Source organism: Mytilus californianus, unplaced genomic scaffold, assembly GCF_021869535.1.
Source record: "Mytilus californianus isolate M0D057914Y unplaced genomic scaffold, xbMytCali1.0.p SCAF_1, whole genome shotgun sequence".
NCBI lineage: Eukaryota > Metazoa > Mollusca > Bivalvia > Mytilida > Mytilidae > Mytilus > Mytilus californianus.
Window position 1 is genome coordinate 33,727,916 of NW_026262581.1, and position 27,017 is coordinate 33,754,932.

At 33.0% G+C, this 27,017-nt stretch overlaps 1 protein-coding gene across 1 annotated transcript; it reads right to left on the reverse strand.

Moving 5' to 3' along the window:
• Positions 1–9,695: 9,695 nt before the first annotated feature.
• Positions 9,696–26,467, reverse strand: LOC127719275 (interferon-related developmental regulator 1-like). The gene is made up of 12 exons (XM_052225293.1): positions 26,251–26,467; positions 24,895–25,008; positions 23,993–24,077; positions 22,102–22,182; positions 20,686–20,881; positions 19,945–19,995; positions 18,773–18,951; positions 16,875–16,983; positions 16,543–16,677; positions 15,965–16,093; positions 14,093–14,182; positions 9,696–13,370 (listed from the first exon to the last, which is right to left on the reverse strand). Exons 1-12 carry the CDS (start codon positions 26,273–26,275, stop codon positions 13,278–13,280), a joined length of 1,287 nt encoding a protein of 428 aa, XP_052081253.1. The 5' UTR covers positions 26,276–26,467; the 3' UTR covers positions 9,696–13,277.
• Between the last annotated feature and the right edge of the window lie 550 nt (positions 26,468–27,017).

The following is a 27,017-nucleotide window of genomic DNA, read 5'->3' on the forward strand; positions in this document are numbered from 1 at the left end:
TGTACTAGTATTCTTTTGAGGGCCTAAATAAAAATAAGACAAGTTGTCTTACAGATTAAGTAAGCTTCTTTGAAAAAAAAGTAAAATAACAAAAATATAGAACTCCAAGGAAAATTCAGAACGGAAAGTCCCTTATCAAATGGCAAAATCAAAAGCTCAAACACATCAAACGAATGAATACACGATTTATTATTATTATTATTATTATTATTATTATTATTATTATTGATACCAAAATTACAAGCACAAACAACAACAACAACAAAATTATCGCAGTTGCTGGAGAAGCTAAAATAATACTTTTGATGCTTATAAATAAGCAGACGTGGTATAATTGCCAATGAGATAACTTACCACCAGAGACCACATGACTTGAAGATAGCAACTGTATCTCACCTTGCGGCCTATAACAATGACCAAAATCCATACAGTATATCAAGCTATAAAAGGCCCTGACATGAAAATTCAAACGAGAAAACTAACGGCCTGATTTATGTACGAAAAAATAGCGAAAAACCGAATATGACACAGAGCAACAGACGACAACCTCCGAATTTCCGGCTCCAGACTTAAGACAGGCAAATACAGAATGTGGCAGGCTAAACATTTTTATAGTTGTCCAAACCTTCCCTATTCCCTAACCTGGGGCAGTGGTGTAACAGCACAGCATAAGAACAAACTATAAACAGCATGTAACTAGGGCTTGACTCAACAGATCGACACAAAGCATACAAAAAACAACTAACAAAAAGACCTCGAATCCAAAGTACCATTCTGAAAGTAGTTGCAATTACTGAAAGCTAGTTGAAGTCAAACTAATAAAAAAAAAAAGTGATGTATCCAAGACTAAAATATCAAACAGTACACATCCAATGGATTTAGTGTAAAGACGTCATAAACAATCAGAGAAAAACATTACCGGAAATTTAGCGATATTGTGGTGTAATTAAATGTACGTACACCTGATACTAATAATCAAATTAGGATTTTATCAGATTTTTAAAAATTACTAGTATATAAGAATTCGAAAAACACGATAAATGAATAATGGTTTTGTAAAAATTTCTCATTTTGGCCTGAAAACAAATTATATTTGATTGGAATCTTCAGTTTCTGAGAATTGTCTAGCAGAGAAAAAAACCTGAAACTTTGTGAAAGTCGAAAGAACTTATAAAATATAAAAAAAAAATGAGAAAATCAGTTTATGTAATTCGAAGAACTAGTTTTTATATAAAGTCTATGGTAATTTCAGTTAATACTTTGCGATAATCTGTCAAATACGATTTGATCAAAGACGAATGTAGTTTAAGTGACTTTTTTTAGAAAACAAGATTTGTACAAAGCGGAAGATAAAAGTGTCAAAACAAAAGCAAAAGTGAACAACCAAAGTTATGCAAACTCTTTGCAGATGAACACGAAAGGAGAAAAGCGTACAAGTTGGCATGGTTTCTTATCAGCTGAACTTGCTTTCAGTAACTACGAGCATTCTTTTCAACGGTATAATTTATTTATACCGTTATACTTTTCTGAGATGCTTTATTTAATTAATGTATTATTTAAGAGGCATTAACTACGAAAGTGTTCCTTTGAGGTGAAAACTTAAAGGCCTAACTGCAGTAATTTAATAGATATAAATAATAAAAAAAAGTTCATGGCATTTCCAGTACTCTTAATGAACGTAATTGAGAACAAACTCTATTTTGTTGTATCACCTGTTAGTTCAGAGCAAAAAAAATATGCAAGAATTTATACTCACGTCACGAGCGATGATCTAGACGAAATTTAATTTCACTTTATAGGTATTCGATAGCGAATTCATTTCAAATTTCCAAATGTTATTTTTCTGATGATTTTTATGTTTATATTTAGAAACACCGTTTCCCTATATTTAACATGGTCCTGACGACAATAAACCTCCTATACGATAACTTTGAGCCGAATTTGTCACAGTTGTCGATTTTACCACGATGCCATGTCACGTTCTATTTTTCAATAGATCTTTGGACAAGTCGCAGGTATATTCTATGTAGTTATATAAAAATTTCGCGATGAAAAAAACTGATAGATAAATACGAAGATATGGTCTTGTGAGGATTATTCTCGAATTTGTCAACACTGAGGTTCGAATCCCGCACGTGGCAGGTGCGCTCGACCCCAATCTTAAGGTTTATCATAAAGTTTTAGCAAATATGGCGGTATTTACACCACAAATTTCAGAAAAACCTGTGCACCAGGAAAAGTTTTAGAGCATGGCTGAACCTAGATAAATAAAGTTTTAATGCATTTTAAGTTTAAGAATATTAAAAACTTAACTGGATCGTGCTATTCATTTTTGTTTTCATTCCTGCAGAATGTGCCAAAATAAACTAAGTTGGGAAAGAGGTTTGAGAAAATCATCTCATATAGTATTACTAGTAATACATGTTGTGAGTTGTATTGATCCAAATGGACAATAGATTGACAATAGACATCTCCAAATAATATGTGATTTAAACTGTGTAACTGAGTGGACCGTATCAAATGAAACTCGGGTGTTACTCTATTTTGCTATCTTCTGCAGACTGAAAAAAAATGCTCTTCAAAATCCAGGTAAGTTTTTAATTTTCTGAATCAGAAACTACATATAACGTTTATATATCTAGGTCCAGCCAGGCCTTAAAACTTTCCTAGATGTATCGGTGTGTGTGCACTCAGAATACATTTTATCTTGTTATCACGCCCATACTTTTCAATTCCTTTAGATGAACATTAATTTACTAGGATTGTCAGTTTTCCTATGGAAAATCGGTGGCTCCCTCCGGGCACTCTGCTTCCTCCACCAAAAAAAACCAGACCGCTACGAAATAGCACAATAGTGCTGAAAGTGGCGTTAAACACCAGACAATCAATTAATCCCCGAATGTGTACTTGTCATGAGCAACATGATGGTGCCACATGTGGAGCTGAACATGTGAACCCTTGCAGATCACCGGAGATCACCCCAATGTTTTAGTGTGGTTCGGATCGCTTAGTCTTTTAGTTTTCGAAGTAGTGTTGGGGCCTCGGTGGCCGAGTGGTCTAAGTAGTTACTACTGTAATCACTAGCCAGTCAACACTGAGGTTGTGAGTTCGAACCCCGCTCGTGCGGGTGCACTCGACTCCAATCTTAATTGACTAGGATTGTCAGTTTTCCTATGGAAAATCGGTGGCTCCCTCCGGGCACTCTGTTTCCTCCACCAAAAAAAAAACTGACCGCCACGAAATAGCACAATAGTGCTGAAAGTGGCGTTAAACACCAAACAATCAATCAATCCTTGAATGTGTACTTGTCATGAGCAACATGATGGTGCCACATGTGGAGCTGAACATGTGAACCCTTGCAGATCACCTGAGATCACCCCAATGTTTTAGTGGGGTTCGGATCGCTTAGTCTTTAGTTTTCGAAGTAGTGTTGGGGCCTCGGTGGCCGAGTGGTCTAAGTAGTTACTACTGTAATCACTAGCCAGTCAACACTGAGGTTGTGAGTTCGAACCCCGCTCGTGCGGGTGCAGTCGACTCCAATCTTAATTGACTAGGATTGTCAGTTTTCCTATCGAAGGTCGGTGGTTTTCTCCGGGCACTCCGGCTTCCTCCACCAATAAAAACTGGCCGCCACGAAATATCCCAAAAGTGGTGCTTAAAAGTGGCGTTAAACACCGAAAATCATCAATCATCATCATCATCATCATCATCATCGAAGTAGTATTTTATAGACTGTTGTTTGTCTTTTCGTTGTTAATCAGTTTTGGTCATACATAATATTGATGACATTTTATTCATTTTGATTGTCCTTTTTGTATCTTCCGTCTTTTCTTGAGACAATGCATGAAAAATATTAACCAAACAACGATCTAAGGAGAGCTTAGGAAGCTAGTAATAACAAAATCATTTTTTTCTGAAATTCAGAGCTTGTGTCCAAGCTTTGCTAATCTTCGCAAAAACTCGGCGTAATCTTTTAACTAGTTTTGTATACAACCCGAAATATTTTTAATGAAGAGACATAAATCAAATTATACGAATATGCACTACGTACACTGTCTATATACATGATATATAAGTCAAGTATTAGTATGCAATGTTTGAGTTCAAGAGGTTACACTATATATTTGTCAGTTCAAAATTCTTTTCAATGTAGCCATGTCAACGATAGACTTTCTAATTTTTCAATGACTATTTTATGTTGTTAAGTTGCATAGCATTTGACCTTCGCCTTCGCGTTTCCTTATTTATCTTTTTTTTTAAATGCGCACTAGATCTCATTATCATAAGAAATACAAATGAAAGAAAATGTATTTATAAAATAAATCAATATTGGTATGTACTGGCAACTTGAGGCACAGGGGCTCGGGATCTAACTTTTGAACGTAATATACCTAATGAAAACACTAGGAAACCCCATTTTCTCCTAGAGTTTTCATTGTGAATAGAGCATAATACGTTCTAAAATAAGATTCTCGAGCCCCAGTGCTTAATGGGCAAATTGAATTAGAACACATAATTATAACACTCTTCAGAAAAATAAAGATTACTTCACATTTATCTATAGCTTCAATTTATTTTTACTTTAATTAATCTGTATCAGATAAAGAGAGGAACGTATGTTACGATATAAAAAAGATGTGGTATGATTGCCAATGAGACAACTGTCCACAAGAGACCAAATGACACAGAAATTAACAACTATAGATCACCGTACGGCCTTCAACAATGAGCAAAGCCCATACTGCACAGTCAGATATAAAAGGCCCCGAAATGACAATGTAAAACAATTCAAACGAGAAAACTAACGGCCTAATTTATGTACAAAAAATGAACGAAAAACAAATATGTAAAATATAAACAAACGACAACCACTGAATTACAGGCTCCTGACTTGGGACAGGCACATACATACAGAATGTGGCGGGGTTAAAAATACGAGTTCGGATTTCCTCTTTCTTCAATACAAAAATAAGAAGATGTGGTATGATTGTCAATGAGACAACCATTCACAAGAGACCAAATGATGTAGATGTTAGCAACTATAGGTTACCGTTTTGCCTTCAACAATGAGCAAAACACCTAGAATATATCACGCTGTAAAAGGTTCCGACATGACTAAATGTAAAACAATACGATCGAGAAACCCGACGACCTAATTTGTGTACAAAACAATAAACGAAAAACAATATAGTATACAGCTATTACGACAACCACTGAATTACCGGATTCTGGCTTGAGACAGGGAAAAGTAGTTTTTGCTGGGACATAATATATTGTCAGTATAATAGTCCAAGGTTTTTGGTATCATGTAAAAATCAGCAAACATAAAGATTTTGACCCCTTTACTCTCTTCCCACATTTTCTATCATCTACAACTTTAATGGCTCTAGGGTTCCCAGTGGCGGATCCAGAATTTTTTATAAGGGGGCCCACTGACTGCCTAAGAGGGGGCCCGCTCCAGTCATGCTTCAGTGATTCCCTATATAATCAACCAAATTTTTTCCACAAAAGGGGGGGGGACCCGGGCCCCCTGAAAAACCCTCTAAATCCGCCTCTGGTTCCTCCTCAAGCTTTTCGAACCCAACAAGGTAATAATGAGTTGCTTCTTCAGTAAAAAAGTATGTATCTCATTTTCAATAAGACAACAATATCATGATCATTGTACAACGTAACTAAATACTAGCATTTCGTCCTGTAATGGGAGAATGGTAATAAATATTGATAAAGAAGTTAGTGTCTTATTGCTGAGACTACTATAACATGTAGTTATAGTGTTCTCAGTTTATTGTAAGATAAGAAACAACAAAGTAAAAAAAAAGTCAGTGAGAATAGCCTAAGCTGTAGATTTTATAGAAAACAAAATTATGGAAAGTTACAAAGGTTTCACTTGAATCACTGCATATGGACAACTTCTCTTGTGACTTCGACTTCTGTTTTAAAATATAGGCTTCTTAAGTCCGACAGAAACAAGAATGTGTCCATAGTACACGGATGCCCCTCTTCGCAGTATCATTGGCTTTGTTCAGTGGACCGTGAAATTGGGGTCAAAACTCTAATTTGGCATTAAAATTAGGAAGATCATATCATAGCGAACATTTGTACTAAGTTTCAAGTTGATTGGACTTCCAACTTCATCAAAAAAACTACCTTGACCAAAAACTTTAACCTGAAGCGGTACAGACGGACGGATGGACGGACTGACGGACGGACGAACGCACAGACCGAAAAACATAATGCCCCTAGTTGGGGCATAAAAAAGTTCTGAACTAAAGGGGGAGGTCTGTGTGTCTGATTTAATACACATTCACGTCAAATTACCTGTCTTTAATTGATTCCACGCGTTATGCACATACAGATCCTATCCGATTCAAGACTGTTTTACTACGATTTTTTTTCGGAGGAAGAAAGACAAGTTGCATTCCCTGTAAATTAAGTCTGGATAATTTACATCATATTTTCATACCACTATATATAAGCCTAACCACTGCTGATGGATTATGGTGCTTGTAAAAGTATATAATACAACTAAGGTTTAAACTTCCTCTGACAAAGGTGAGCTTAGAACGACGTTTCAAGACTGTAATTGTCCTCTCAGTTTGTACGCTTCCAATCCCCCCCACCCCCACCAAAAGCTTAAATATTCCATAAAAGTATGTTAAATCACCCCTAGGCTATGGTCTAGGGTCGACTGGGGTATAAAAAGATGGTCACCAGGAGTTATCTCCCATTAAGCAGTTATACTCATTCTTAAGATAAGCGTTCGTTCGACTGTGGGGGTATAAATATGCAGCCACGGCCGGCTGGAATAGGGACGTCAAATTTCACGACCAACTTTGCAGATCATAAAGTATTTTTGTTAATTTGTTCTCGTCTTGAATGTGCATGAACTGTTTGCCACTTGACCTTAAAGTTGTATATGTACACGCTGGTTTGCTTTAAAACTGTAGTTTGTATTGCTTGTGTACATTTTATAATATTCATATGTTGCTGTGTTATGATTGCATGATCATGTTCTATGCTATCATATGTATTTGAAATACCCGAATTCAGCAGTTTTCTTCTTTTTCATGAAAAGGGTGCATATTAAGGTGAAATTGTGACATCATAGCATCTAAAATCTTGTGCTTATTCATTTATATTTCTTGACTGTACACATTTACAAACATAATGCACAAATTTCAAATAGTTCACAAAAACTTTGTTTTCTTAGGCCAAAAACAGCCTTCTTTGTTCAAATATTTTTCTTGACTTAAGTCAGTTTAGATTTTTTTATATAGTATAGCACTTATCTTTTGTTAAAATAAAACTGTTGAAACAGAGATATGTCTTGCCTGTCGGCATAAAATTCAGAAAAAGACAATCAGATGGACAGCAACATTGCTAATTAATTCTAAGTCGCTGGACCAACTAGTGGATAGGGTCTCGAAATGGTTGACAAACTGAGATGTATATACAGCAATGTAACTCTATAGAAAATATTGTCTATGGAAAGTACTAATTCCTATCAAAATAACTTAATAAAAAAACTTAACATTGAAAATTATTAATTGAATGACAGTCACTGGACCATGACCTAATGTACTGATAGTAATGCAACTTTATAGAAAATAGCATTGATCTATCGTAAGAAGTTCATATCAAACTAACTTAAGCAGAAAACTTGTCATTGAAAATTGCTAATTAATTGAAAGTCACTGAACCATGGCCTAGGGGACAGGGTCTCAAAATAGTCGTCAAACTAATATGTACATCTACATCTTCATAATACTTCTTAACTTCAATATGTTGAAGATTACAAGAAGGCACATACTAAGGAAATTTTTTATTTAAATCTGAACGTATTTACAATAAATTGCATAACATTTTTTTTTTATTTTTGTATATATATAAAAACATGATTTTGATCTAGCAATATATATAGGATTTTGCACCAGACTTAAATGCTTCTAAGTCTGGGCTACTGGCTTCTTGGTATGGTAAGGAATTCCACAACTTTATTGTTCTAGGAAAAAATGAATTCAAGAATATAAAATTAATGTTAATTTGTGGGAGAGAATGGCTGTACAAATTTATGTTCTTTTGATGGTACGAAGTATTGCTCGTTTGAGATGGATACTAATTGATGTTGAATTTTGTATAGCATGGTGACTGATGCAAGATTTCTTCTTTGTTGTAGTGTCGGCCAGCTTAGATGTTCAAGCATGGCTGTTACACTACTTTGGTAGCTGTATTGATTAGGTGTATATCTGGCAGCTCTTCTCAGGATCATTTCAATTTTATGTATTTATTGTTTCTGCCAGGGGTCCCAGACAACCCAATATTCTATTTTTGGTCTGATATATGTTTTGTAAGCAAGTTCTTTTGTTTTTATGCTGTTGGTTTTTACATTTCTTTTAATAAATCTTAATGATGCATTTGCTTTATTTGTGATATTATTTATATGTGAGTTCCATGTCAGATCGTTTGTAATGTTAACACCAAGATATTTAGCTTTGTCTGTTGATTCTAAAATATGATGATGTAGTGTGTATTTATAGATGATTGGTTTTTGCTTTCTTATGTGGATGATTTCACATTTGTCTGGGTAAAATGACATTAACCATTTTTGCTCCCATTGTTCCAATTTAAGCAAGTCTGATTGAAGGGTGTGGCAGTCAGCAAGTGATATTGTTAAATACACAATGGTGTCATCTGTAAAGAGGCAAACATTACTTTTGAGGTTGTCTGGCATGTCATTAATGTAAATCAAGAAAAGACATGGACCAAGAACAGAGCCATGAGGAACGCCTGACAGTACAGGACAGCTATTTGATGTGTGACTGTTAACTACCACTTTTTGAGATCTGTGAGATAACCATGCCTATTTAGTTTTAAGATATATACTGATAGCAATGCAACTTCATACAAAATATCATTGATCTATCAACAGTAGTTCCTATCAATCTAACTTCAGCAGAAAACTTAACATTTAAAATTGCTAATTAATTCAGTCACTGGACCATGGCCTCAAAATAGTCGTCAAACTGATATGTACTGATTGTAATGCAACTTCATACAAAATATCATCGATCTATCACAAGTAGTTCCTATCAATCTAACTTAAGCAGAAAACTTTACATTGAAAATGGCTAATTAATTCAAAGTCACTGGACCAGGGGTCCATGGCCTAGGGGGCAGGGCCTCAAAATTGTCATCAAACTGATATGTACTGGTAGTAATGCATCTTCATACAAAATATCAATGATCTATCACAAGTAGTTCCTATCAAACTAACTTAAGCAGAAAACTTAACAATTGTTGACGTTGTCGCTGGAAAAGCAATCCCTATGTCTCGCTTTCCACCACAAGGAGGAGAGACAAAAACAGTTTTTGACATCTAAATTATTCTTTTTTTGGGGTGTTGCTGTCTCAATGACTTGATCCCAAAATTAATTACAATGGTCATTTTGATTGCTTGACATGGTAATCAGACATAGTTTTTTTAACAGACAACCAAGGACAACAAAGACCATGTTTGGTTCATTTGGCACATTGGTTGTGGAAAGAATGCAGTGTATGCTGAAAAAAAGAGACTAATTGATTGCAACAGCAACATTGACCCAAGAAGGGTAAACATGTGAATATTTGCTCCTTTTTCCATGTAACAACATTGAAAATCTGCAGACAATAAAAATAACTTTCACATAAATCAAAAATAAACTGATGAAATATTTATTTTGTCAAAAAGCATGTATTTCAAAATAAAGTTCTTTTTCAAACAAACAATTGTGAAAATTATATCTAAAACAATGGTTGTCATAGTTTCATCATTGCACATCTGTCAAAATGTGGAAATAAATCATAACAAAATCTTCAAATGGTTTTAATTATTCAAGTTTTGCAGTAATGGTGTATTTCTATTTGTTCCTCAAGGTTGATTTAATTTTACACAACAAAAAAAATTAGATCATTGAAATCAAATGTAGGAACTGTAGAAATTCAAATCTGACTTAAGAAGGTCAAAATTGTGGCATAGATTGAAAGATATGATTTTAATAATCATATCTTTTAATCAATTAAACAAAACAGAAAAATGCTCTTCCAACAACAATGCCCCCAAAAATTCAATTAGGTCTATAAATACTATAACATTATTTTCATAAAAAAAATCAAAATGCTTGATGTCTTAAAATCATATTTAGTCAATGAATCTCAAATGCCATTCAGTATGTTAATTATTCAAGGAATAAAGATTGCACAAAAATATTGAAAATTAAAATTCTTTTTAAACATTTGAATTGTTTGCATCTTTAGTGCTGTAAAAACAAATGTTACCAACTTTGATTAGAAGATGAGTAACTGTTATTGGCAGCCATATTTAATTGACTCACTGGAAGAAAACGAGGGCATTTAGCTGACTGTTACTTATTAGTCCTTTTAAATGAATATAACATTACAAAAAAGAAAAGAAAAGAAAAGAAAGCAATATTAAAAAAAAATCTTTTTTGCAATTCTTTTCATAACTATTTACGCTAAATTCCCCAAAAAATATTTCCCACCAAATGAATTTACAGCAACATGAAATTAGTAGACAAAAATGTGGTTTTGTTCTAATCTGTTCAGAAATATTTTCAATTGTAAGCTTAATTTCTAATTCTTTAAATACTGTAAATTCAGAAATTATTGCAATGTTTTTATTAATGCGAATAGTGCGACTGGGTTAGTATCGCAATAATTAGAACACGCATTCTGATATCTGATATATGCTTCTGTATGCAGAATTTCCTTAAATCCCAATAATTAATCTCACATTATTGTCCATTCTTCATAAATGGCAATAATAAATGCATGCAATAATTTCTGAATTTACAATAATAATACTTCGTTGTTTGTATAATTAGTCCTTTGCATGTGAATGTATTTGTTAACTTGAAAATTTACAAACATTAAATTCTTTAAGAGTGGTATATTAAACTCATTTCGAGAATTTCTTTAAAAAAATAAATCTGAGTCCATACCCCTCTTTCCCTACCCCAAGAATAGATCACTTTAGCTGTATTTGGCAAACTTTTTGAAATTTTAAGGCCTCAATGCTCTTCAACTTCATATTTTATTTGGTCTTTTTAACTTTTTTGATTCAAGCGTCACTGATGAGTCTTTTGAAGACAAAACATGTGTCTGGTGTACAAAATTATAAGCCTGGTATGAAAATCTAGGTAAAAACCCTAATTGGCCATATATTTTTAAAAGTTTACTTCATAATGAACATGTGCAGGAAGTTTGAATTTTATATGACCACAAACTTTCTTAAAACAAAACTTAAACCTTCCTTACACAAATACTTTAATCAGATTCAGGATGGACAAAAGAACAAACAAATGGATTGATGAAAGACTGGAAAACATTATGCCCTTTTGCATACAAATTGAAACAAAGAAAAATAAAAACAAGAAATAAGCTCGAGACTTTCATAACAAAATCTGTTTCAAACTGCAAGTTAAAATTAAAAAAAAAATGGGCATCAGTTGAATATGAAATACAAACGGAAAATGTATTTCTGTTTTTAAAACTCCTACAAGAAATACACCGTATTCAAGAAAATCAATGATTATACAAATAAAGCAACATATATACACATGTAATTCAATATTTCTCATGCATAAATAGGTTTGATTTGACATTTGTAAATAATATATATTTAACCTTTCATCATGCAAGAATAAATGTTTATACAACTAAAATGATCAAAATGTACACACCTCTAAAACATATCACAGGTCATCTTATAAACATTCAACAAAACTCTGAGAGGTATTCTTGTTAACTTAAGGGGGTACAGAACACCTAAGGGAGTTAACTTTTTAAAAATCAGCTGACTGTTTTAATCCCATACTATAAGATAGGAGAATTCAAGCTTCTCAATGATCAAAATTAGTGTTGGGCAAACTGCTAAATATCCAATGAATTCATTCCCATAAATTGTGTGGTTCAAATTTCTTGAAATTTTTATATTTTTGTTAACAGCTCAATAGTAAATATTTTGTCGAAATTTTATTAAAATTAAACGAGCAACATCTATGTTAGCCTAAGTGTTCAGTACCCCCTTAAATGAGATTAAGATCAACTATACAGCACACACATGGTGATTTGCAGAATTCCCTATTGGTGGTTTTTAGTGATTCACAACTTGGCTTGATGCTTGATGGTGATTTAGACTAAATTTGATTGAGAAGTATCTTTGTTTCTTTTTTCTCCCCTTGAATATACCAACAGAACTTTCAAAATGAATCACCCAAAGTCACCAACAATCTATCAACTAAGAGGTTTATTACTGAATCCCTGTATGTGTACTGTATATACAAATACCAAATACCAGAAAAATGGCCTATAATCTAATCTTTACTGTTTTTAAACTTCACTATATCTTAGTACCAAGTCTTTTAATCAAGTCAACAGTTTTTATCATTTTGCTACAAGACTAACATTTCTTAATGATTAACTGATAGTTTTTTATTAAGGCCAGTGGCAAATATCACACGCATATTAAGGACGAGATATTTGGCCATCTAGTGAAAAAACCAAAACTGTATTTAAATATTTGCTAACCTTTGACCGATTGATTTGATCCTTGCAAATAACAGAGTGCTTACAAATAAGCTTTTAAAGGCATATTTAATTAACTCTTTGCTGCGTCTTAGAAACAACAAATTCATAGAAAAGCTAAATATTAAGTCTTTTACTAAAACTGAGGTCTTCTCAAGTTCATTGTAAATTTTTGAAGAAATATTATTTAAAACTAATATACTGATCAAATTTGGATTTATTTTTTTAAAAAGCCTGTAAATGGTGTTGCAAAATTTTAAATAGTAACATATCTATTGCCTGAATACCATGTAAAGGTAATTAATTATGAATTATTTGAAAAAATATTTGTTCTTCAATAAAAAATATTTAAATCCGAGTCTTCAACAAAACAATAATATTATAATACTACACTCAACTCAAATTAAAAATATTATTCAGCACTTCAACGTTTAAAATTTGACCTTTCTCTAAGATAGAAAAATAACAGCACTATACATGTATACAAGTAGAACACTACACCTGAAATAAATTGTACAACAAATGCCTTTATAAATATTGATGATGAAATCAGTCACACTATGAAGAGGCATCACACGTCTTTGTCATGAAGCATGCCATTATATCATGGCCTATAAATTAACAATGGAACTATTCACACTAATGAAGCAGCATCACAAATCCCAGTCATAAAGAGTACTAGCGTTCTGCCTTCGTCAATCACCACCATTCATCACAACAGATCTTTTATCTCTGTGTTTTGATCGTGCTTTTGTCCTGGCTTTAAACAATGCAGCATTATAATGCGTCTGTAATTAAAAATATTGTAAACGCAGATGCACAACTTCATGTCTTATAGAAGAATATTTGCAAATTTGATTGAATTCTATCCGGCCTTTTTCAAAGAGTTGAGGACTAACAAAGTGTGATGTGGATGAAGAAAGACCACAGAAGTGATCCCTGTGTGTGGATATGGTTTGCTGTCAGGGGACAAACCAAAACAAGTACTCGTATGCAAAGGCTTATATAAATTTTGGTAATCTGGGTCAAAAACCCTAATTTGGCATACATTTTACAATTTCACATCATAATGTACATATGTACCAAGATTCAAGTTGATGTGACCACAACATATGATTATATGAACTACATAAAACCAAAACTTTAAACTGATACAGGACAGACAAGCTAAGAGTGGCACAAACTGGAGAACATAATTGCTTCCCGTTAATGTCGTAGACCGGACATTAAACTTAGCAATGTTGAACATAAGACATGTAAAATCAGTTGAATTTTCACTTGTAAATCACAACTGTTTATTTACCAACAATGTAGTACTTTTGTACTTCTATTTTCAGTCAAAAGCAGATAACAAATCTAAACTTAATCTATCTATATCAAAATATCTGCCTACAAACTACAAAAGAAAAGGGTTATTTCTTGTTTTCTAAATGATCTCGACTAATTCAAAATTTGTTAATCAATCGGGAAAAAAAATCTTCTAAATTTTACAATATAACAATATACCTACCCTTTCCCATTTTGATACTTTCTGAGAAGGAACATTTCCAACAGGAATGGGAGGTCCAAGGCCAAATATCTCTCGTATCACAGGGTTCTCCTGAAAAAGAACGATATTGTTAAAATTTTTGACAAATACTTTTTTTCCAGAGAATCCAACCTGACTTGGGTTTGCATGCTTACAATTTCACATCATAATACACATATGTACCAAGATTCAAGTTGATGTGACCACAACATATGTTAAAACTACTGCTTCTCTCCTGCATCTTTGTTATTTAGTGCCAAGCATTCAGGGATCACCATGACCTATTTAAGTGTGGCGATGTGCCACGCTTAAATTCCTAGCCCCACGCTAATATTCCCAGCGCCACACTCATTTTATAGTCCGCCACACTTGCAAATTCAATAGATTGAAGTTAAATTCCGGATATCCCTAATCCAATTATCATGTCAGTGGCAATTAAGAAATCTAATTAATGTTTAATGGTGTGAACACCGCCTCAAGGGATGTACATTGACAGCTGATTGCATTATTTACATTGTCTCGCGTGGTTGAACAAGGTAACATCCAATGAATGATCATGGCCCAGTTTCGTCAAATTGAAAAGTAAAAATTGTTTGCTAACTATTCTTTAAATACAAATGCTTGACTGTACCTTAAATGCCTAAATGGAATGCATATATATCCAAACTAAATTAATAAAAGCAGTATAATCCAGAAATCAAATGAATTCCCTGACCACATGTTTTCTTTTGTTGACAACCATGTCACATGTGTACTTTTGGCAGGAAAAACTTGGAAACCCCTAAATAACAGACAACACTGTCTGGTTATTTACAGACATTTTAATAAACAGCTGAGATAGGAGTGCTATTAAGGAAAAGAGTAACAATTTTATTGGAAAAAGGGGGGGGGGGGAGAGATTAATTTATAATATTGTCATTATATATAACAAATATGGTATCAGATATGCTTGATAGACTTACCAGTTTAAATGGCTTTCCTGTGTTTTATCATTAATTCCTTTATCTTTTATCTTACCATGTGGTTTTCCAAAAGACCATTAAATCAAATCAAAATTTGTCATGAAAGAAAGCTCTTTAAAATAATAAAATTGTATAATGAATACTATATCACATGAAAAGCGATATTTGGATCACTCACTTATTTCCTGAAGTCTGGGAAGCCATATAAGGATTTTTAACTTCTCTAATAAGTTTCTTAAAGTGTGGTGACCAAAAAATGTATGCAAGACCCTATTTCCATATAAGCTACATATGACAACAACTTGTAACGCAGAAAGTAAACAAATAAGGAACCATTCGACAATGCAACCCACCATCTCTGATTTGATGAACTTTCTCCCCCACCCTTGATTTTCATTCTGTGGTGAACCCTGAGCATTTAAAATAAAATCATGCAGCATAAAAATTATAGACTGGTTTGTTTTCTTTCTTTGCATGTATTGGCGAGGGGGGGGGGATTTCATCGTTCATTTCTGTTACAGTTTCAAGAGGTGCAATAGAAAGCTTGACTATTTTTTAAAAGACGTATTTAAACCTATTGGTTTTTTATTGTTTTTATTGTTTTTATTGGTTCCTTTTTCACGGATGTATACTTCACTAGACTGTTCAGTTTTAATGTTGTGTATTTACCGTAACAACATATGGTCTAAATAGGTAGAGGCAGAGGTTTATGCACATATTCACATGATTTATCCCAAAATCTGCATTTTGATTCTATACCAAGTCAAGCTGTCTCTTTGTTTGTACATCTTTTTTTCTGGGAGGAGTGTGGTATGTTGAATCGCTTAATATTTTTTGGTAATTCCAGTTATCCTTTTTGTGTGTAATCACATCTACTTTGATTCCTACTTACCTGTAAATGATGATTGACACCTGAAGTTAGTGCCTGACATAAACTGTCATACTGCTCCCTCTTTGACCATGAATCTATCATAACACATTCTTTACCAAATTTTATAGCTAGATCTGGTTCATCACCTTCCTGCAAAACAGTTTCAATGATAGTTGTGTTATAATTCAAAATTACAGAGAAAGAGAGACATAAATCATTACATTCTTAGACAAATTTTAAACTGGAAAAATTTTTTTTTTCCATTATCAAAATTTTATACATAATATATGCATTCCCTCGGTACCCTGTTTAAATGTATGCAAGTACTAGATAATATGTGTTGCATTTTGTTAGAATTTATCAAATTTCTGTTAGATCACTCTTTTCAACAGCAAGAAAACTTTCTTTAGTAATAAGGCGTTAATTTTAAGTCCTGGTCTGTCTATATATAGTTTTAACAGTTCAAATATATATTTCATTAGCTCCAAACATGAGAAGTTATCTGCAATGATGCCACTAGTTAAACAAAGATCTTGTAATTCACAATGACAAGTTCTTCAATGTTTTAGCTATTAATTTATGTTACAAACTTTGCATACCTCAACAGCTCGTAACACATCTCTGAAACTTGAACGCTGCATTTTCCTGTCTTTCTTTGCTCTGTATTTGTGTGAATCAGTAGCTAAATTCTTCAGAGTTGCACAGAGGGTACAAATATCTTCACCTTCATAATCCTGCAATAAACTATCAATGTTGAATTCTTTGTTGTAGATGAAGAAAACAGATTTTCCCTCAAAAGAGGAAAAAGATAGCATCTGAACAATAGTTTTTCTTTTTTTTCAACCTTTATTAAGAAGAATGGATACTAAAGTTCTGCTCAAACAAAGATGAATCAAAAACATTTTAAAATCAAACAGAAATCAGTGAGTACCTCATCCTCCTCTCTAGCAAGCTCATACAACAAGGCAATAGTCTCTCCTGCTACTATCCTCAACTCCACATCAGCACTTTCTAATAAATCTGACAACCGACTTAAATGCCTGAAACGAAAAAAATATTCATCATTACAATATTCAAAGCCCTTTCATAACTGTTTACAATTTACATCGAAGGGAATTATGTGTCCTTAATAAACAGTTTTTTGTTTCAAGAGGTGTCTTAAAGATAAATCTGACTTTCTAATAGACCAAAGGGTCGTTTCTATTTTAGTTGTAAATGACCAAAGGGTCATTCCTTTTTACACATCTTGAGTTTTCAACAACCTAGAGCAAAAAAAAAATGTTAATCAAAGGACTTTATTTTTGCTACTCCTTAACAATCTCATCTTCAATAAATGGAATTTTTTGTTCATATATAATATACCATGAATAGTTTTCTAAATAAAATTATAAAAAATAAAATGCTTCGCTGGGCGCAGCTTGATACGACCGCAGAGGTCAAACCCTGAACTGTTGGGGCAAGTATGGACACAACATTCAAGCTTGATACAGCACTGAATTTGGATTGTGATTAAATATTTGACACAGCATAGATTTCTGACACAGGATGAATGTGGTCTAAGAACTTAAAAATTCTTTTAATTTACCTATTCAAACCATATCATTATTATTTGCTTTTATATATAAATCAGAAATAACCAAATCAAAATGGAAAATTTTAAAGAAAAAAATGAAAAAAAAATCCCCCCCTCAAATTTTTTGAACCCCCTTATGATTCATCACCCCCCATAACTCAATCCCAGCCTTCCCTTTGTGTTACAATGTATGGTGCCTTGCAGTACAATTTCAGAGAGATCCGTACACTTGAACACAAGTTATTGTCTGGAAACTAGAAAAGTGCTTGTTTTTTGCCCCTTTTTGGCCCCAAATTCCTAAACGTTTAGGGCAATTACCCCCAAACTCAAACCCAGCTTTTCCTTTGTGATATGGAACCTTGTTGTACAATTTCATAAAGATCCATACACTTACAAGTTATTGTCCTGAACTAGAAAAATGCTTGTTTTTTTGCCCCTTTTTGGCCCCTAATTCCTAAAATTTTGAGGCAATTACCCCCAAAATCAATCCCAGCCTTTCCTTTAGTGGTATGGTACCTTGCAGTACAATTTCAGAGAGATCCATACACTTGAACACAAGTTATTGTCTGGAAACTAGAAAAATGCTTATTTTTGGCCCCCTTTTGGCCCCTTATTCCTTAACGTTTTGGGCAATTACCCCCAAACTCAATTCCAGCTTTCCCTTTGTGATATGGAACCTTGTAGTACAATTTCAGAAAGATCCATACACTTACACACAAGTTATTGTCTATAACTAGAAAAATGCTTGTTTTTTGCCCCTTTTTTGGCCCCTAATTCCTAAAATTTTGAGGCAATTACCCCCAAAATCAATCCCAGCATTCCTTTTGTGATATAGAACCTTGTTGTACAATGTCAGAGAGATCAATACACTAACACACAAGTTATGTCTGGAAGTTATAAAAATGCTTATTTTTGGCCCCTTATTACTTAATAACTGTTGGTACCATAACCCCCAAAATCAATCCCAACCTTCCTTTTGTGGTATTGAACCTTGTGGTAAAATTTCATAGAGATCCATTCACTTAAACTAAAGTTAGAGTGTGAAAACCAATGTGTCTTCGGACGACAACGACGCCAACGTCATACCAATATACGACCACAAAAATTTATTTGCAGTCGTATAAAAAGTGTTCTCATCTGATTCCCAATTTATGATAAAATTTTCTACACTTTTCTCCAGTGTATAAATGTATATAAAGCCACAAATAATTAATCCCATGTTATTATTGGTAAATAATATCTTCAATGACACCTACATTTCAATTTTCTTCTGGACAGAGAATGTAGGTGCTATGGATATCAACAAACTCCAGGCTGACAAGGCAACGGCATGTAGCCTACTAATTTGTTGTGGGTGACTGGGAACTGATTTGTCTCCCTTTCTGTAAGATCCTTTAAATATGTTCTCTAATGCTAGCATCGTATTATCAACAACCTAGAAGAAAAGATGTAGTTATCAAAGACACTATAAATACAGATTACAGCAAATAACTTAACCATGTACACCTCTGATAGATAAACTTGGGGGAAAAAAAATGAAGATTCATGAAAGGAGGAGGTGCAGTGTGTTGACCATTTTCAACCTACAAAAATGAAGTATAACAAATCCAGGTGATTTTAGCTGAGGGCTATTCCAGAAAAAAATGTATGGGGGTTGGAAGGCAGTTAGTTTCAGCATCCGCCACCTAGACAATTGTAATTGAAAATCATAGTGCATTATAGTGTGAAAAGTTGCTCTAATACATCATCACCCATGTATTATTAATATAAAGTGCCTTCCAACTCCCCCCATACATTTTTTTTCTGGAATAGCCCTGAAACGAAAAATGTTTATTATGGGCAAAGTTTAAACTGTAGTATCTTTGAAATATTATGAATATTTACTGAGATTTTACAATCAAAAGATAGCAAAATTTCAATTATCCTATGCAAGTACTACAAAAATATTTAAGTGAAAACATAAACATGATAAAGACTGCTGAATTTTTAAAATGTTTTTTCTATACATCAAAATCATTGACAGCTTATGTTGTAGGTTCACTAATGAAGCAGAGGCAATACTTTTCCTACCAATTATGCCCAACATTTCCAAAGGGTTCTGAAAGAACTAAAAAGTAAATAGTATTTTCTAACTACAGCTAAGCTCAGTGATATAACACCATGAAAACAGGATTATTTAACAAGAATATGTGTCCATACTGATTACTCATAGGACACCATGCCATGCTTGTACTATCACATATTCATATTCAGTGAACCAAGTAATCTGGGTCAAACCCCTAATTTGGCATACATCTTTAAATGTTCAACTTCATCATAAACTTTCTTATTCCAAAACTTGATACAGGATTGACAAACAGACGGAACGGAGGAAGCAGACTGCCATCTACTATTATAGGTTGGTTATTAAAGAAAATCAGTTACTTACAGATATATCTGTACAGGACAGAAAATTGCTCATAGCCAAGGTTGCAGCACACTGAAAATAAGTCAGAATAATAAGAATTAATCCATTTTATTACTGTCACTTAACAATGTTCTCCCTTCTTCATTTAGCAGCAAAGTATGATGTTATAATTTCTAAACCCGAAACAAAAATTACTTTCTCTTCTAAATTATCATAAAATTAATTTCTGGGGAAAAAACATCTGCTTCAAATATAAATAATCTATAACGTGTACACAAAGTGAGATGAATATCTTTGACATATATTCTAGAAAGTTTGAAGGCTCTGGCTTAAAAATTGCATTAGATATTGACTTAACCATCTGTAAAAAGTGCAAAACTTTCAATGTGTACATAAAGTGAGCTGCACATATTCAATGTATGTAAATATATTCTAGGTCGTTATTTCAATTGCTTTAGGTTGAAAACTGTACATAAGCTGAATACAGAAAACTACATAGCAAAAGATACCCTCTTCTACCCTCAGATGGGACAAACCCCCACTATAAGCACCACTTGCACTTCATGCAAACCTGTGCAAAAGTAAAATCTTTTGAACTCAAGACAATTTTTTTCATGTGTTATTTTTCTGAATGGCATAGAAATTAACCATAGTCAATGCAAGGATGTTGCCTTCAGAAATATACAAAATGATAATGATTTTGGTAGCTGTATAGTAAAAATTTCCATTTTTTTTCAACTCCTTTATTGTAAATAAACTTACTTCAGACCTGGCTTTAACAGGAGCAGTATTATCTGCCAGAATTGTCAAAAGCAAACTGTGTACTTCTTTAAAGTCATCTTCTATTTCATTCCCTAACTGAACACATAGTAGACTTAAACACTTAGCCGAGGCTGCTTGCTCATCACCGTTTCCTTTCTTCAAACATCTCAACAGACCGTCAGAAACAGTAACTTTCCTGCAACACAATTATATCACATGATATCAACTGGACCAATAAAAATGTTTAAATCATGGGGTTTTGTCACAAAACTACTTCATATTCTGTGAATAATAGTTATGTGCAGTATAGTTGTTGCCATTTATTATACAAATGAGAGTTTATAATACAATAAATGGAGAATGTGTCCATTGGACACAGATGCCCCCGCTTGTAAATAAACGACAAATTCTGCAATTTTCAATTCACAAAGGGAAATAACTTAAGAACGGCAAAAACGACGCCACCCATTTTCAAACTTGATCTGTGTTTTGTGATGATAAGCATTGTGTATAAGTTTCATAACATTTGGTTGAGGCAAACTAAAGTTAGTGTTTTGGTGATAAGCATTGTGTATAAGTTTCATAACATTTGGTGAGGCAAACTAAAGTTAGTGTGGAAATTTTTCATATCAGAACTATTCCATTCAAAAGTTTGTAGGATGGATGGGTAGCTGCTTAATGTCTTGAGGCAAATTGAATGCATATTCTGGATAAGAACATGTTAATGTGATATGAATATGAACCTTGTCTTGTAATAAACCGACACACTTAGCCAGATTTTCAACTTGCTATTTTACGAGGCTTGCCGACCAGTCTTTACTCTTACTCCAAAATGCCATGTGCTTAAGCAAAGGCAGCAAATACAAATTTCAAGACTTTATTTGACACAGCCAGAGATGGAACCCATGATTGGCAGCATTAGAGGGAGTACACCACCAAAGACCACAGAGGTGGTTTAGGTATCGAATCTGAGAGGTTAGGAAGGGAATTTCGATTTTTGGACATGAGTCAAGGATCATTTAGTTTAATATCCATTTGTTATGGCTGATGTATGCAAATTACTCCAAAAAGCATGTCATTTGTATGGCTATTAAAAATTTTAAATGTCTTCCTTCCCTCCCATATACTCATTATAATGCGGTAATATGATGTTTGGACTCACCATGATTATTTTTTTCATATCTGACTAAATATTTATTCTTTTTATAGTTGACAAAGAATTCAAATATTGTATCAATATTCAACTTTAAGTGTTAATATACAAAATTTTGGGACGTATGGACAGATAGACAAGGGTAAAACTTAATGGCCCCTCCCCTTCGGCGGGGGCATAAAAAATATCTAGAAATGTATATTTTACTAAAGCATTTCTTTTTCTTTATAAATTCTTTTCTGACTTATTTTAAACAAACTTACCTGTCACTAAGAAAATCATAAATATATTTCTTTGAAAGTAATTTTGCCATGGTTTCAATGCATGATATTCTGCCTTTACCACTGAAAATAGAAAACAGAACAGTTAAATACAGAAAACAACACACAACTTAAATAGTAAGTATTAAAAGTAAACCTGAACACCACTATAATAACTAATAATCATATATTGATGTTTTATAAATCAGAGGCGGATTTAGTGGGAAAAAATTGGTTGATTATATAGGGAATCACTGAAGCATGACTGGAGCGGGCCCCCTCTTAGGCAGTCAATGGGCCCCCTCTTATGAAAATTTCTGGATCCGCCACTGTAAATAACATTAACCAGTCAGGGGTACTACTTAAACAAGTGATTTCAGAATCACTCCCTCGAGTGATTTTGGCTGTGAAATATTAAAAATTTTCACACAGACTTTTTAAAATCACTGAAACAAGTAATTTTAGAAGTTAAAATGTAATCACTTTACTAAGTGTTTATAACATTTTCTTGATATTTTTCCCACAAGCCTGATTTTATTATTGGTAAAAAGACAACAATTTCATTGAAAAAACAACTATGTATATGCAGAAATTGTTGTTTGCTTGATAAGCCTGACACTTTTACAGTTTTTTTAAAATATGCAAAAACTGGAATAGTTTGTAGATCAGGTCATAACCTTGAAGTAGATCATTCTAACTCTAAAGAAAACCAATCAGGTTACCTAATATTGTTGATCTTTGTCTGATAGTAAGAGTAGTTAATGAATTTTTGATTACAGAAAAATTCCCAAGGGTACTTGTAAAAGCTTTAGCGCACTAACTTACTGCCCAAGCGCACTGGTGAAATTAATATACAAAGAAAAGGGGATAATTGATTTATGTAGGAAAATTATAGAAAAGATTGTGAAAATATGGGAAATCAATGAAATTAGCATTTGAAGATCAAAGAAAACACTAAAATCACTTAAATAGGTGATAACTGAATTTATCAAATCACTGAAATAAGTGATGATGAAATCACTTGTTTAAGTAGCACCCCTGACTGTTAACAGTATTAAATTTTCAACAATAAATAACATTTTATAAAAAAAAAACAGACTTTATTCCAACATTACATTGTTTTGATATTGAGACGAGAAATTGCGAGTTAATCAAGACTTGATTTCTAAGATTGTCAAACTGGAGATCTTGCGGTATGGGTTTGGCTCATTGTCATTTAGTCTGTGGTGGAGAGTTGTTTCATTGGCAATCATACCACATCTTCTTATTCTTATAATCTTAAGCATCATGAGCATGTCCTGTCATTCTTTTTTGTGCAGAAGTGTTATTCAAGGTTTATTCCTTGTAAAATTCAAATGTTTCATGTTAATTTGTAAGAACACAACTTATGAGAACTTAATTTTGAAATGTCCATATAGTGCATAAACCAACTTTGGTCTCTTGTTTTTATGTACATGTACAACCAGTTCCAATAATGCTGTCAAGACTGGACTTATATATTTTCATTGGTGCCAATTATCATAGCATGAGGAGAAATTGTATTTTGCATGAACACTAGATTTCATAATGTCCTCAATAGTTTTGAAAATTTCTACATACCACCCATTATGGCCTATAGGTTATATTTTGTTAATACAAAAATATTATCCCATGAATAATATTTGGTTTTATTTTTGAATTATCATGATTATTTTGCTTGTATTAGTGTGAAAGAGGTTTTCAGATATAAAAAGAATGTTTATCAAAGGTAGGTACTTTAAATCTTCATTTTAATATATTCTTTGGTATTGCAGACAGAAAACACAGTGTTTAAGTAGACTCCATTTAAGCTTGTGTGTGGAGTTGTTTACAAGTCAAGACACTTGTACATGTGTTACCAGATAACCATGGTTACCTTTTTTGTGATATTCCTTCAATGCAGTCTTTCAATTTATCTTCAAAATTTTCTACTACAGTAGTATCATCTGCTCCATTCTCTCCTTCAATAAACAAAAATTCTATGATACAAAACTTGTATGAAAACAAAACACAGTCAATTTAATCACATCTTTATAAATCCTGTATAAAAATAACATACATGTTTCATGTGTATGTTTGTGTTCAAGTACATGAAAATATGTATATCTTAAATAAACTTTTATCTAAACCCAGATTTACTTTATTTCTATCTTTCTTTTCTTTTATCTAACTGAACCTTTTGCTTAATAACATAAAAATTATCTCATTGTAATCAATAGTCAGAAATTTTATCCAACAAAGATTGAAACATTAAGAAAGATTACTTATTGAATATTCCCTATTCTAATCAATCTGACATTACAGTAGGGCCCTTTATTTAACATCTACAAGTAAGAGCAGGGTCAAAATTACCATATACATAGAATGATATACGGTATAAAAGTACACCTGCCTTAAAATTAAAATTTTCTTGTTTTATTAATTTTTTCTACCATTTTCTCAATAAAAATAATTGTCTATCATCAGAAGACAGGATACAGCTGTACAGTGTATGTATACTATTTGATGTTCAGTATGAGTGCACTAACTGACAGGCTGTACAGTACCTACTACTTTTTACCATTCTTTGACAGAGTTGTTTAAAGGCATCAGTCTGATAGTCAAAACCGTCAAGCGCTTGTTGGGCCCGTAAAATGTGATTTTCATTGGACAGAATGTAATGACTGTCAAATGAAATTGTGTGACATTGGCGAAGCACTGCGTGATCCTTGCTGCATGGACCCCAAGAGATAATTAAACTCTAAAATGAACTCGGTCTTTGACAAGTCTTATACATACCATCCTCAGATATACTGCTGATATCCTCCGACAGAACACTAGCAGTACTCCAGTTATCTCCTGTATCGTACTCTTCATCACTGGGAGGTAGTGATGCCACAACCTTCTTCCCTCCTACAAAATAATACAATAATATTCAGAATTTAGACTGATTTAGGTCATTTTCAATCAGCTTGCTTGCATTACAAAAAAGCATAGTGAGTTCACACTCTCCCTAAAAACAAAATAAAATACTGTTTAAGACTACATGTATTAAAGTTGAGAGTTAGATTGAAGTTTTACTATTCAAGTTAGAGCATCAAGAACCAAAATAATCCTCTCAAAGACATCCTGGCTATGTCCAGAAGTTACCTGACATGTGCCAAGTTTTGCTGATTTTCTGATACCAATTCCAACATATTCATATACTTTGTTCAAATTACAAAAAAAAATTTAGCATTATTTTGGTTTTTGTACATTTCTGTTTGACCTTTATATTAGCAGCTCAGTATTTCTTGTCAACATGTACATCAATTTATTATAGGTTCAAATGAATCTTGCATTACTTTTAACATTTTCAAACATATACATTGTAATTTAATTTGGCTTCAACCTCAAATTGGTAGATTTAATTTATTCCATTCAGTCAAAAACTAAACTTGACTGCTATAAACATGATAAATTAAAACATGTCTTTGTGTCATACAAAGTGATGCAAGCCAGGTTAGGAAACAATTGTTATAATTTATAATTATAGTTCATTTTTTCAGCAAAGGCTAGTTACTGTAATGTTCACATGCTTTAAATTTACTATTCTTTTAATTCAACTGAGAAAATTTTTTTTTTTTTATAATAGATTCTTTCAGGTCATCAAGTTATGTGTAATACCAGTTAGGCACTAACATGACAAACTCCTAAAGACTTTTTAGTGTGAATGAGTTACACCTCAGTGCGGATCCAGTCATTTTTAAAAGGGGGGTTCCAACCATATGTCCCAGGATACAGAAAGGGGCTAAAAAGTAAGACTATGAAACAAAAATACTATCTGGCAGGTGCCACTGAAATAGTTTTACACTGTGTAAAATGATATGAAGCCCATATCGTTTGTCTATCAACTGTGTAGATTTTCTTTACCATGTAAACATGGTCAAGGTTGTTTATTTGTCAGAACGCAAAACATATGGCGGTAAAACTTGCGCAATAGAATGAAATATTTTTCTTCCAATTTGAATTTCTAGTTTGGTTTTAGACTTTTGACTATGTATGATTCCACTTGATTGTTACACATCAAAACGTTTCACTGTGTTTTGTTAAAATGTATCCACATCCTTCACCGTAATTATTTTAGACAACAGAAATGTCCACCGGTGAATTTACCTTTTTTCTTTCCTCCTTTAGGCATTATTATTTTAAGTCTCTAATAAAATTAAAATGTTTTCTAGTCCCTAAAACTGTTCTCTTTCGTATACTAAGATCTTGAAGATAAATTCCTTGATAAAACAGAGTAATTCGAAGAGATAAGACGTTATCCTCAGACAGCATGGTCAACGTAATCACGAAGTTTCAGACTGTCACATTCTAAAAATAGATTGAAAATCTCGTTTTTTTCTGGCTGATTTGATAGAAATTAGATAAATGTCAAAAGTGTTATAATTAAATATGATTCAGTATGAAATTATCTTAGTTCTAAATTCAAATAATATGTTCTTCTAAATAAAATATTTTTTTGTCACATTGATGCTTGAAAAATCTTTAGTTATTCATTATTTAAAACGTTATTCCGACACCAATTGTTTAATGACGTTTCTTTCGTTACCGAAACGATCGTTCACGTGACACGTTTCCTTAAATAGTCGTCTTCGCAACGTAGGAGTTATAAATATTTTTATTGCCAGAGTCGAAGTGGTGTAGAGTTTGTTAGTGAAAAATATGCATCCGTGTTTATCCTATGATAATATTGAAGAAAGTAAAATGGATATAACTAATATTTCACAACAGGAATTTTCAGATACACAAGTTTGTGAAACCGTAAGTCGTCGGAAAACCAGGCGTGGTAAAAAGAAAAACAGAAACGTGTCGAGACCAGAAAATAGTGGGTGTTGTCAGCAAAAGGAGTTAGACTCGTGTAATCAGTGCTTAACTTT

Coding starts and splice junctions, on each gene's coding strand:
- LOC127719275 (XM_052225293.1), bottom strand. CDS start 26,275: ATGCCTAAAGGAGGAAAGAAAAAAG. Junction 25,009..26,250: donor TAAAGGAGGAAAGAAAAAAG/GTAAATTCACCG, acceptor ATTATTTTGTAG/GAGGGAAGAAGGTTGTGGCA. Junction 20,882..22,101: donor TATGATTTTCTTAGTGACAG/GTAAGTTTGTTT, acceptor ATTGTGTTGCAG/GAAAGTTACTGTTTCTGACG.